We start from the raw sequence: 13,279 nt of genomic DNA, 5'->3' as shown, positions 1-13,279 counted from the left end.
TGAATAGCAAGAGGCTCTGGCAGGGAGGTGTAGCTATCATTGTCCTCTGTCACCAGCTTAGCTGGAGGGCCTTGGTCCCATCTGCTCATCCCTGTAGCACAGGGGTTGAGGAGATGGGGGATGCTGACCTTGATCCTGGGGCTTGGTGGTCCTTGATATGGTGGAAACTAGAGAAAAAAGGGGGATTTCTGCCATGAACTGTTAAAAATGGCTTGTGGGGAAAGTCTGCTCTTCCCCAAAACAACCAGTTTTGGGGTGAGAAAGCGGAGATTCAAGTTCAGTTAAATTCCCCTTTTCCTCCTCCATGTTTTCCCTCACCTGGCTGTCTTGAAAAATTGAGTCAGTCCTGGAAAATCCGTATAAAAAGGAGGCAGCAAAATCCTGGGAATGAGCTTTTGGGTGAGTTTGACGTGGATGGAGCCAGAGGAGCCTACATGCCACTGTGCCCCATGGTGACCATATGTCCCTGTTAATTCAATAAGGTGAGACCCAGTTAGTCACATGACTGGTTATCCAAATCACCTAAAAATAATAATAGAGAACCAGCCTTCAGGTAATTAAGTTGCTAAGTAATTTAATCATTTGGGAATGAAATATTCACTGTATTGGTAATTATTTCTGCAAAGGGAAAGCAGAAGGGACAGGTTGAGGGGTTAACCAAGCTCGAAATTTGGGGGTTCAGCCCAGCAGAGAGGGAGGGAGACACCGAAGCTGTGCTGGGGGCTTCCCCCAGGCCAGCACAGCCTCAGTTTCCCCAGCACTGTGGCTTCACCTCATCCTCTTTTGGGGAGTCACCCCACAATGCCCCCAGCTCTGGTGCTGGATACAGGCATCCACACGATGGGATCCTTATGAAAAGAAGGCAGGAAGAAAGCAGTTCAGGGGTCCATCCTCTCTGCGCTCTTCTCCCACCCCACACCGGGAAGGGGTTTCTGTGGGGCTGGGGTGGGAGAAGCCACTGCAGGCGTGGCTGTCCCCGATGCTGTCACCCCAGGTGTAGTGGCAACACAAGCGTGGGCTGCTGGCACCATCTAGTGGGGGCGGGACCCCCCAGTACAGCGGGGTGTGGCCCCTCGTGTCACATCTTTGTGGCCCACTTTGGGGGTAGATGCCCTCTGGCTGCCCCCTTCCTGCATCCTCTCTGGAGATGCTGAACCCACATAGGGACCATGGGGATACAGGATGGGACCCTGCATGTCCTTAACCCTCTGCGTTAAGGGTTGTGGGGCTGGTAGCCTGTCCCCTTGGCCACTGCGACCTGGTGGCATCTCATGGCCTGGGGAACGGGACGGGGTGCAGGGCCATGTGGGACCCCCACCGTTGAACAAAACCTATAGAAAGCCCCCCCCGCCATCATCCCTCCATCCCCCTCCTGCCCCACACAGAGGTGTGACCCCCACGCATCATGCCAAACTCTAGCCACCCATCCCCATCCCCATCTGTGTCCTCCTCCCCCCCCAGATCGTGGCTGTGTACAGGGCTGGGGCGATGCAGAGAGGCATGGCCCACAGCCAGCCCCCCATGTGCCCATCCCCACTCAGGACAGGCGGCTGGGATGTGGGAGGAGGAGGTTAGGCCAGGCTTTCCTTCCTGGCCAGTGCCGTGCTGCCTATTACATCAGCTCTGGTATTTCCAGTCCCTGCGGGGAGAAGGGAGGAGCACAGGCAGGAGCAGGGGGAGCAAGGAAAAACAAAGAAATATTAGGGGGTGCAAGTAATTGGGGGGGTCCCGCTGGGGGGATTCGGCCCCTTCAGTAAGGCCCAGTGCTGGGATCGCCTGTGGTCAGGCTGGCCTTGGCCCCATGCCTCATCCTGGCTCCATCCTCGGCTTTGGGGCTGGGAATGAAAGCGGCAGGAGGGGGGGAAAAGGAAAAATCTACACGTGGAAAACACACATCCCTGCGGCTGGGCCTTAAAGCAACAGGAAGGTGCCGGGCAGCACAAGGGCAGCTCTGGGGTCAGGGGAATGGCAGGGGTTGGGGTGTCCGCTCTGGCTTTCGGGGTGCTGCCTCAGTTTCCCCAGGGTAGACAATGGAAGGAAGGATGCTGGGATGCTTCTTCCCAGCCCCATTTCTGCCCCAAAATATCCCACAATGGATGCCAGGCTGGGGTCATGGGGCTGTAAAAAGAGGGTGGGGGTTCAGCGGGTCTCCAGGGAACACGAGGCCATGAGGCCCCAGTGCTCTGTTTGCACAGGCCCTTCATTTGGTGATGCGGAGGAGCAAGCCAGGGTGATGGCCCCAGTGTGGTGATGGATTTGGGGCTTGCGTAGGCCAGATCCAGCTGGCAGCAGTGTTGGGGACCTGTTGGACTTGCTCCTCAGGTCCCCCCCTTTGTTTTTAATATTTCCAGCCCTGATTTACCAATCCATGTCCATTTTTATTCCTCCCTGGCGCTTGTTAAAAATGTTTTGTGCAGGATCCATCCTCATTTGGGATACAATATCAAGGGAAAAAAACCCAAATTGTCACGAAGAGACAAATTCTGGGGGAAAGCTCCATCTTTTTGGCACGGTTTCCCCTTTGAAACCTATCGAGAGCTTTTGCGAGGGAGTGAAGGCACTTTGCCCAGGCGCTCAAACTGGTGTCGGGCCTCCACATGGGAATTTGGATCCCTTCGCGGGGGGGAAACGGGGTCCTTCCGAGCAGTGGCGCGGGGCGGGATTGCATCAATGCTTTCCACAAGCCCGACCCCTATTTCGAGGCCATTGTATAACAGCAAAACCCGCAGAATTCAGCCCCAACGTTGAAGGCCCGCGTGGCGCCAGGGCTAAAATATGTATAAAAAGCTGGATTTGTAGGGGTTTTTATCTGGAGTGGATGCTTTCTGCGTGCAGGCAGCACCCTGCAGCCCTTCCTCCCGGCTACCGGCGGGCAGGATCCGGGCCGGGGGCGGTTCCTAGGACCCGGCGGCGCCTCGCCCCTCCGCGCCGCTTCCCTCCCCGCCGCCGCCGCCGGGGAGCCGCGGCCGCTCCGCCCGCCCCGGGAGCTGCTCCGCCGGGGCTGGGGGAAGCCGCCGCGGGGCCGGCGGCTCGCCGTTACCGGGATGGTGCGGCGGGGAGCCTGGGGGCTGTGGGCAGCGCTGGGTTGCGGGCTCTGCCTGCTGGCGGGCGGGCAGGAGCAGGCAGGCGGCGGGCAGCCTTGGAGGCAGCTGATCCAATGGGAGAACAACGGCCGCGTTTACAGCTTGCTTAATACCGGCGCCGAGTACGTACCGGCGGGGCAAGAGAGACCCGGTGGGAACCGGTTGTTGTTGGCGGGAGCGGTGACCGGAGGAACGGGCAGCGTCCGGCGGCAGGCACCGGCGGTACCGCCGCGGCCGGGCTCCGAGACGGTGCGGGGGCAGACGCGGCACCCCTTCGGTTTCGGGCAGGTGCCCGAAAATTGGCGTGAGGGACCGGTGGGCGACAGTACGGCTTCGCAACGGGTACGGCCCGCCGGCCGCTCGCGCCAGCCTTCCTCCTCCTCCTCCTCCTCCTCCTCCTCCTCCTCCTCATCTTTCGCCTATGCCTCCGTCGGGCAGCCGGCGTACCCCCAATTCCCCTTCGCCCCCCAATACGAGCCCTATGAGGCACCCCGGGCATACGATGAGGCGTACACCTATTACCGTAGCACCGGCACCGGCGGGGTGGCTGTGGCTTCGGCGGCGGCGGGTGCCAGTGTGGTGTACCCCTTCCAACCCCGGGCACGCTACGAGGACTACGGGGAGGAGCAGAGCCCCTACAGAGCCCAGGGTTACTACCCAGCGGCTGAACGCACCTACGTGCCTGCCGCCCCCCAACCGGTTGATGGGCTGGACCGCCGGTACTCCCATAGCTTGTATCACGATGCTGGGGCCTCACCAGCGCAGGGCAGCCCAGACTCGTACGCCAACCAGCAACCCACTGGCCATGGCATCGCATCGGCCGATAACCTGCAAGCTCCCACCGGGACGGGGTACGGGGGCCAGTACCCACCCTATGAGCCGCAGCCTCCTTTTCGGGCACTGGAGCCTTACGGGGTTCCTCGCCCCGAGTCCTACCTGCCTGCCAGAAGCCCTGAAATGCCACAAGCCGTCCCCGATAGCCAAGCCCGGATCAGCGTGGGCAGTGTCTACAGGCCCAGCCATGGAGGACGGGGTGAGTCTGGGGAGGACCCTGGGGTGGGTGGCAGCTCCTGGGGGTGGGATGGTGCCCTGGGTGCCAAATCACCCGTATCTGGTGCCAGTCGCCCTTCAAGGATGCTGCCCCAGTGCTATGGGGACAAATGTGGCTGAGGGGCCACTGAGAGGCTGGGGCTGTTGGAGACCCTACATGTTTTGGGAGTGATGTTTGAGGGGGTAGAAAATAGGGAGGAAAGTGAAGGGGTGCATAGGGGCAATCCCCGGCAGGGTCTGGGCTTAGGGTGCATCTGTGCCATGTCCCAGGTCATCCTGTGCTTGTGGGGTGGGTCTGTGCTGCATCCCAAGTCATCCCACGCTTGTGGGTGGGTCTGTGACATGTCCCAGGTCATCCCACCTTCATGGGGTGGGTCTGTGCTGTGAGATGGGGGGGATACTGTGCTCGATGGGGGGTTATGTGCCATGTCCCAGGTCATCTGGCATTTGTGGCATGATTCTGTGCTGCATCCCAGGTCACCTTAGACTTGTGGGGTAAGTCTGTGCCGTGGATGGGAGAACACTGTGCTCGAGGGGGAGTTATGTGCCATGTTCCAGGTCATCCCGCATTTGTGGGGTAGCTGTGCACCATGTCCCAGGCAGTCCTACCTGCACAGGGTGGCTGTGTGCCATGGGCTGGGGTCATGCTGCACTCCTGGTGTGGCCATATGCCACGTCCCAGGTCAGCCTGCATCCGTGGGGTGGCTGTATGACATGGGCCCCCCAGCCCCAGCATGCCATGCTCCTGGGGTAGGACAGTGCTGTGTCCCGGGTCATTCTGGCTGTGTCCCCTGTGCTGAGGCAGGCTCAGTTCATGGGTTGATCTGTGCTGCCTCACCTGGGGCTTATTGCTCCCATCACTCTTCCATGTCAGCCACATGATGCAGCAGGGTACCAAGGCCACAGCAGGGACGCCGTCATTTCACGTCCTACTGACCTTGATCCTGATGAAATCCTGTGGCTTTTGACCGAGGCTTGCCAAGAGTGTTTTTGCTCCATGGTGAAATTGGAGGCAAGGCTGGAGGGTGTAAGGAGCAGCAGCCTGGGGGATCTGTTCCCTGCCTGTCCCTTGGGAAGCCCATCTCAGCTGGAGCCTCTGACCTATCTGACACCATAACCCATCCAGCCCCATCCCTGGTTTCTGAGAAAATCCCTTCCCAGAGGGTTTGTACTGGGGAAACGATCATCTCAGCCCTGCCCCATTGCATGCAAACAAGTAAACACAGTGAGAGCAGCCAGGCTGGGTCAGCCTGAGGTCCAGCCAGCTCTGCCGAAGATGTGTGGGAAAGAGCTTGGGGACAGGGTTTGTGCAGAGAGGATCTTCTTCCGGATCTCTGCCTGCCTTGCCGTGAGCAGCCAGTCCTGCTGAGTGAGGGATGGAGGGGCGAGGGACGAGGGCTACAAGGGATGCTGGTGGTCCTGTGTCTCTGGGGAGGGACACCTGGGGACAGCTGCCCTGACATGACCTGAGGTGACAGAGGGAAATGTGAAGATGCCTGCCAAGCTTATCTTCTCCCTGTTGACAAAGGCTGTGTCCTTCAAGGATCCCTGGAAGCTGGGCCAGGGGGTGATGGTGCTGTGGCTCTGCCAGGGAGATTGGGGTGCCCATGTGTGCGTGGACAACTCTTGGCCAAGCCCATCAGTGGGACACCCACCTCTCAGTGCAGGAGGCCCTAACCACCTTCTTCACATTTTTCTGTAATAAATATAAAGAAGGGAATAAGGATCATCCAACAAACGCAGAGAGGTGGCTTTCTGGGGCCACCCCACTGCCTGGCCTCTCCTCCAGGCTGCCTACTGCGCTCTCCAGCCAAGCTTTGTTTGGGGAAAGCTGTCACCTCCCTGGGGGTCACCAAAAAAAAAACCACACCCCCAAGCCTGTCACCTGCGGGGCCACCCTTCAGGCAGGTTTCTTAATTGGTCAAAACACTTCATGAAGCTGAATCAGATGTTAATTACATGCCTAAGCTTTTTTAAGAGCCTCTAAATCGCCTCAGGAATGTGCAGCATTCCTGACCCCTCACTGGGGCACCTGGGGGGTTAATTAAGCAATAAGGTCCCACTGGCTTTTATGAGGGGGTTTATAGGGGCTTGCATGAGCATTGTGGATTGTCTGCCTGCCTCCATCCAGACCAGCTGGTGAAGTCACCCCATGAGATGAGAGTTGAAATGGTTTCCAGTCCTAAATCTATAGGTGGCCAGGCTGTGGTGGAGGTGGGAGAGGAGCATCTCATGTGGCTTGGTCAACAGAGGGAGGTAAAGGCAGTAGACCAGGCTTTGGCAAGGAGATGGGGAGGAGACACCAAAAGTCTTCATGTCTCCTGCTCACTGCAACTGCAGAGGACCCAAGTGTCACCCAAGTCTTGCCCAGGGGCTTAATCATCTCATGCAACAGAGGTCTTGGCTGGTGAAAGCAAAGCCCATGTGGCATCTAAGCCATGGGGGCAGATAGCCCACCCCTCCTTATGGGGTTTGGCTAAGGTGCCAGTTCCCACCAGGCCTTCCCATTCTCAGCTGACCCCCAGGAGGCATCTCCAGGGGCTTTCTCACCCTGATCCCTCCCCTCTGCTTTCCTCCATCTCCAGTGGGGTTTTTTGCCTTGTCCTTATGCAAACAGGTTGCCCGGGGTTGGTTTTTGAATGGGAGCAGGTTATGGAAATCTCATGGGGTGATGGGGATTTTTGTACCCACTAAGCTTGAGTCATGGTGGCTGTGGTGACTTCTGAGGATGCTGTCACCCATGGATGGGGCAACTAGGCCAGGAAATTACAATCTTGCTTATGTCCACATAAGTCTCCCTTATGTGGGCTTGGGGATGGGTTTGGGTTGATTTTGTTGCTATCTTAAGGCATTTAACAACTAATGGGGGATGTCGAGAAGATTCAGTGGGGCTGGGATGGGGGGGTGAAGGGGTGTGTCATGAGGTGTTGGAAGAGGGATGCTGCAAGGGTGGGATGGGGAGATGAAGGGTTGTATCTCAGTTGTTCAGAGGTGTCCCTACTACTCACATACCGCCTTTGGTGGTCCCTGCACCTCGAGGTCTGGGACCCAGCCCTGCCAGGCACAGAGAGGTGAAGCAGCTGCCCTCTCAGAACACTGCTGGAGATGGGATTTTTCAGCTAAGCCCTGCACACCTGCACAAACAGCACAGTGGGGAGCAGGCCTGCCGTTTTTTATTATTCCAATTTTCACGGTGAATAAGAGGAAATCTTTTCTGGCAGCTCCCTGGGGCAGGCCAAGGGGCGGAGGAGATAAAACAAACATTTTCTTTCTTTGGTTGTCCCTTTTTGGAGGTGATGGGGGGGGGGCAGCCAGGCCCCCTGACTTGCAGGAGGTGGGAAAGTGCTGGCTCAGCAAAAAAAGCTTAGGATTTGGCAAGCCCCAGATGGGGACATTTTGGTGCCGTGCTGTGATAAGGGGACATTTTGAGGGTGTTGAGGCCAGATCCTGCCATCCTATTAACCCCAGCAATGCTGGCGCTTGTGTTTGACCCTTCACTTCCAGGCCTGATGCGAAAATCAAGTGTGAGACCCTACAATAACAGTGGGGCCATCCAGCGTGAGCTCTGTCATGGGGGGAAAATAAAATTCCCTGTTGGTAAAGGAGTCGGGTTTCTCCCTGGAGCATCCAAGAATTTATTATAAACAACAGCGGGGAGGAAAAGCTGTTTTATAAATGATGACAAATGTTCCTCTCGCAGGCGGGACGGGGCCCAGGGATCTTTCTCCATCACTTTTTTTTATTATTGATTTTTTTTAAGCAGGGGGGAAAGTCTTTCCAAGCTCTCACGATTTTCCCCCCGGTGTGCACGCCCCCCCCCCGGGTATTACATCAGCAGCGATGACCAAGCAAGTGGGGCAGGAAATGAGCTCCAATGGAGTGACGTGATCCCTTGAGGGAAGGCAGGCCAAGAAACAAGAAGGCATTGTTCTTTTTGCCCGTGGAAAAAAAAGGAAAATAGGGATAAAAAAAGAGGGGAAAAAGGAAACTGGAAACTGTCTGGGTGCAAAGGGAGAGCTAATGTGTCTGGAGCACCCTGGTGCCTTGAAAGGGGATGAGGATGAGGATGGGGAGGAGAGTGGGGAAGGGGATGAGGATGGGGCTGAAAATGGGGATGGGGACAGGGAGGGGGAGGGGGGTCAAGATGGGGAAGGGGATGAGGATGAGGGGTGAGGATGGGGCTGGGGAGAGAGACGAGGGCGGGGATGGGAACAAGGACAGGGACGAGGATGGCAATGAGGTTGGAGGATGAGGATAGGGACAGGCTGGTGAGCTTGCAGAAAGGAGAGGTGCTAAGCAGAGGTCATTGCAGAGCAGGGCTTGGCTTTGCAGAGGGCTGTGAGGAGGGAAACTGAGGCACAGAGCACCTGGGGAGCATCCCCTACCCATCCTGGTCCTTCCTGAGTGGCAGATGTAAGGATGCTTCCCAGGTCAGTGGTCCCAGAGGAGCCTTTGGGAAGGGGAGGCGTGAAAGGGCGTTGCTGCAGGGGGGAACACCGGCTCCAGCTGGGCTCCGTAATGCTTTTGGAAAGAGAGGCAGCCCCCACTCGTCCCTGCAGCTGTCTGTCCGCAGCTAGCTTTGGCTTGGCCCTAAATGCATGGCAATGTCCAGAATTAAGGAAGAGGAAGGATAATGGCAGAGCCCCCACTTTCACCCGTTTTGGGGTGAGAAACAGGCAACAGGGCAGGAAATAGGGACCCCCTTTTTTGGGGGTCATGTCACTCTCCGTCCCTGGCTGCTGCAGGGGTGGGAGCTGGAGGACTCGGTGAGACCCCAATAACCCCTTGCAGGGTGGCTGGGCATAGCGGCTGGCCAGGGCTGGGTGTATTCGCTTCCAGGAGGACGGGTTGAGCAATCCCACTGTAGGAAAATGGAGGACTGGGATTTGCCAGCAGAAGTCGGGGAGGGAAGGGGAGGGGAAGGGAGGATTTTCCATTTGCAGCTTAAAATTAAAAAAATGTGACGGTCACCGAAGCAAACCTTCCCTACGAGGTCAGGGCTGGTTGCTTCAAGGAGGGGATGGCTGCATCCCCAAGCCCTGTCCCCATCCTCCAAGCTGTCCCCATCCTCCTGGCAGGTCTCCCTGACTTGGTGCCGGACCCCAACTATGTGCAAGCGTCCACCTATGTGCAGCGAGCTCACCTGTACTCACTGCGCTGCGCGGCTGAGGAGAAGTGCCTGGCCAGGTAAAAGCAGCTGTGGGGTGTGGGCTGTGTCCTGGGGTGAGGAGGACATGGTGACACAGCAGGAGAGAGGGGTCCTGGGGCAAGAGGGAGACAGGGAGCCGGCATGTGGAGGGGTAGGGGTGGGTGGGGAATGGGAGATGTGCTGGTGGGGGGGGAGAGGAGGAGGATGGAGGAGAGGGAAAGGAAAGGGAAGGGAAGAGGGATGAGGCAGGAGGAGGATGAAGGAGAAGGATGGAGGAGAGAAGGGAAGAGGGAAGGAGCAAAGCAGAAAGGAAGGTATCTGGTGGGTGCTGCAGGGCAGGGGACCTTGTCTCTTCTCCTTTTTTCGTCATCTCCTTTCTGTGGAGGAAGCTCTCCCTGCAGAGGTGCTCTCTGGGGATTTTTCTCCCTAGGGGTGCCGGGGCTGAGCTTGCACCCACACCTGGGTGGGCTCCTGTCCCCTGAGGCTGGGGCCAAGAGCGGGGGGGCCACTGGCATTGATCCTCCCTATGTCCCCAGCACTGCCTACACCGCTGAAGCCACTGACTACGATGTGCGGGTGCTCCTGCGGTTTCCCCAGCGGGTGAAGAACCAGGGCACAGCTGACTTTCTGCCCAGCCGGCCCCGACACAGCTGGGAGTGGCACAGCTGCCACCAGTGAGTGTCCCCACCTCCCCTCCATCAGCCCTCCTTTCTGTGGCAGTTTTAAGGCTTTTTTAACTGCATTTCCCCTTTTTTGAGGGCTTTGCTTTGAGATCCTTGGGGGGGGGGGGGGGGGGGGGGAAGGAGCCACCTTGTTTTGCTTCTTTGTCCCTAAAGCCACCAAGCTCCTGCAATTAATGTTTCCAGGGATCTGGCAAGCTGGTGTGGACCCGGGGTTGATGGGGACCCCCCCCCAGAATCACACCTGGGGAGAGGACCGTGCCATTTGGAGGGTGGGGGGGGAAATCACCGTGACTCTGTCCCCCAACCCCACTCCCAGGCACTACCACAGCATGGATGAGTTCAGCCACTATGACCTGCTGGATGCTACCACAGGGAGGAAGGTGGCCGAGGGCCACAAGGCCAGCTTCTGCCTGGAGGACACCACCTGCGATTTCGGCAACCTGAAGCGTTATGCCTGCACAGCCCACACCCAGGTGGCTTTGGGGGGGATGCTCGAAGGCCTCCTTGGGGTTCACCACCCCCCCAGCATGCCCTGAACCCCCTTTTCTCCCCGCAGGGCTTGAGCCCAGGCTGCTATGACACCTACAATGCTGACATTGACTGCCAGTGGATCGATATAACGGACGTGCAGCCAGGGAATTACGTCTTAAAGGTGGCCAGGGTCATTGGGGAGATTTTTAGGGGCAAACATTACCTATTTGGGGTCAGCTTGGGCTCTTCTTGACCAGCAGGTTTGGGACCACACACCTTTTGCTGTGCCACCCCTATAAGACAGCTTAGGTGCTGCTTGTCCCTCCTCTTACTAATTTTTGGGGGTGTTTTTCCTTCCCTTCACCCCATTTTTAGGTTCAAGTGAACCCCAAATACATCGTCCTGGAATCAGACTTCACCAACAACGTGGTGAGGTGCAATATCCATTATACCGGGCGCTACGTAGCCACGACAAACTGCAAGATTTCCCAGTAAGGAGATGTCCATCTGTCCTTCTCTGTCCTTCCCTTGGCAAAAACAGATGAGGGTTTGACCTGAGTGGTTTAATTCCTTTTTTTGCCCCCCTTCATCTGGGTTTTCCGTGCGAGTGTCTGAAAATAAAAGCTGGATTTGCCAGTAGCGGAGCTGGGGGTTGGTGTCTCACTCCCTTTTGGGCGTTTATATAGAATTTCCTTGTTATTCTGGGGAAGAATGAAGTTGAGTTTCAAAAGAAACCGCCCCACCCCCCTTTGAAATAATGGTTTTAAATGTCTTCCTAAGTGCGTTCCCTAAATCCTGGGATTTTTGGTTCTTTTTCTTCTTCCAGATCTTGATGGGAGCAGGGCCAGAAGGACATCACCTGCCCCAGCCTCTGTCCCCTCTCAAGAAAGTGCCTGAGCTGGCTCCTCTGTCCCACCAGAGACCATCAACAGCTCCTCGAGAACCCCCCCAACACCCCCCCCCATTTCTTCACGTTAAAAGGAGGGGAAGTGAGAATGACTCTCTGAAATATTTTTTTATACTTAACTTTTCTTCAGCCTTTGGGTTTTTTTCCATTTCCTAAGGGAAACCAATGCTAAGTTTTAGCTGGAATAAAGGCAGGGGCCCATAAATGCTGTATAAATTATGTAAATCGCATATTAGCAATAGAGAGGTCAGTAGTCTTTAACCCCTTTGGCCTTTTTTGGGGGGGGCAGGGGGTGTGTGTGTGTCCACAGCAATGCTGCCTCCCCAGGGTGGAAGAAGACAGCCTGAATTTGGAGGTGCTGCCCTGGCAAGGATGCTTGACTGCTCTTCTTGAGGTGGCTGCCACACCGGGATGCTCTGGTTATTTTTGGGATTGAAGGTGCTGGAAATCCCGTCACCTTCGGGGAGGGGGGGGCTTACTTGCTCTGTTTGGCTTTTAAAAACGGGGAGGGAGCCCTTAAGATGACTGGAAGTCTTGTTTTTTTATTATTATTAATAATATTATTATTTTCACGAGCTTTAAAATGAGAAATCATTAAAACACACTGCTTTTGAGGGTTTGGTGTTTAACTGTGGCTATGGTGCCACCTCGATGGCCCACTGAGGGATGTCCCAGTATGTCCTCAGGCCACAATGGGATGAGAGGTGACCTAAGGGAAAGCCGTTGTCTTTCTCATGTTGTCGTTTACTCCTGGATGCTGGGGAGTAAAGGGCACAACACATGGAGGGGTTAAAGGGATGCACTCCCCAGACACCATTGAAATGCTCCTGCAGCTGGAGAGGGGATGTGGGAAAAAGCCACCCCCATGGTCTATGGCTTTGGGAGCCACAGACCGGCCAACCTTTCCTGCTCCCCCCCGTGCCTGTCCCTCCCCCCAACCCCTGCCGCCCCTTCCTCCAGTCCCACGTCGCCGCCTCTCACCCCCACCACCAGCCCGTGTCCCCAGCAGCCCCCACCAGCCCCGCCCGCTTAAGCCCCGGCCGTTCCCGGCGCCGCCCCGACTCCCCCCGCCCCCAGCCCGGGCAGCCCCGCGGCGGGACAGCCGCCGGGCACCCGCTCCCGCGGGACAGCCGTTCCCGTCTCCCCCCTCCCGCGGGGAGTCCCGGGGAGCTGCGGGGCGGGCACCGGGGCCAGGAGCGGGCTCGGCGGGGCCGGGTCCCCGGTACCGCCCCGGAGGCCGGCGGGAGGCGGCTGCGGACTCCGCGGGGGCTGCCCAGGCCGAGCACGGCGGGGAGCTGCGCCCCGGGCCCGGGACGGGCCCCCCTGCCCGGGGGCGGCTGCGAGGCGCGGGCTGGGCCCTGCCGGGGAGCCCCGGGGCCGGGGGGCTCAGGTGGGAACGCTCCTGCCTGGCCCCGGCCCCGGCCCCGGCCCCGGCCCCGACCCCGGCCACGGGCCCCGCACCCCCAGGGCACACAGTCCCAGCTCCAGCTCACGCACAGCTACGGCAGCTCCCGCCTGTCCCGGCTCCGCTGACGGACGCTCCGGCTCGGCATCAGTTCGGCTCCTGATGCGGACGCTGCAGGCAAGAGATGCTCCTGGCTGTTCCAGCTCCTTGCGGCTCCTGCTCATTGCAGTAACGCGGGATTTTGTTCAGCTCATCGCTGTGGCAGCTCCGGCTCATGGATGCTCTGGCTCTCCATCGTGTCGGCTCCAGCCCTGCAGCAGCGTCTCAGCCCCAGATGCTGCGCACTCCCGGTAAGAGCTGCTCCAGCTGACGGATCCCCGTGGCTGCTCCCCCCTCGTGCTAACGCACCCTCTGCCTTGTTGCAGCTCCAGCTTCTTCAGCCCTGACTGACTGACGGACGCTCTGGCCCCACAGCAGCCCCAGCTCATGCACACGCCAGCCGACAGACACCCCGGCCCGGTTCGGCTCCAC

General features: G+C 58.0%; 1 protein-coding gene across 1 annotated transcript; it reads left to right on the top strand.

Moving 5' to 3' along the window:
- The first annotated feature begins 2,784 nt into the window (after positions 1-2,784).
- LOXL1 (lysyl oxidase like 1) lies at positions 2,785-11,957 on the top strand. Its single transcript, XM_064456862.1, has 7 exons — positions 2,785-4,116; positions 9,212-9,320; positions 9,819-9,956; positions 10,282-10,438; positions 10,522-10,617; positions 10,812-10,927; positions 11,263-11,957. Exons 1-7 carry the CDS (start codon positions 3,045-3,047, stop codon positions 11,267-11,269), a joined length of 1,695 nt encoding a protein of 564 aa, XP_064312932.1. The 5' UTR covers positions 2,785-3,044; the 3' UTR covers positions 11,270-11,957.
- Positions 11,958-13,279: the final 1,322 nt, after the last annotated feature.

Source organism: Phalacrocorax carbo, chromosome 7 (genome assembly GCF_963921805.1).
Source record: "Phalacrocorax carbo chromosome 7, bPhaCar2.1, whole genome shotgun sequence".
In the NCBI taxonomy this organism is placed as follows: Eukaryota; Metazoa; Chordata; class Aves; order Suliformes; family Phalacrocoracidae; genus Phalacrocorax; species Phalacrocorax carbo.
The sequence above is the reverse complement of the archived record's forward strand: the minus strand, read 5'-3'. Positions and strand labels throughout refer to the sequence as shown.

What these genes read in the sequence shown, in the direction of transcription:
- LOXL1 (XM_064456862.1), top strand. Translation starts at nt 3,045, where the DNA reads ATGGTGCGGCGGGGAGCCTGGGGGCTGTGGGCAGCGCTGGGTTGCGGG. An exon ending in GCCCAGCCATGGAGGACGGG is followed by an intron (nt 4,117 to 9,211) that starts GTGAGTCTGGGG and finishes TCCTCCTGGCAG; the next exon opens with GTCTCCCTGACTTGGTGCCG. An exon ending in GAGTGGCACAGCTGCCACCA is followed by an intron (nt 9,957 to 10,281) that starts GTGAGTGTCCCC and finishes CCCCACTCCCAG; the next exon opens with GCACTACCACAGCATGGATG.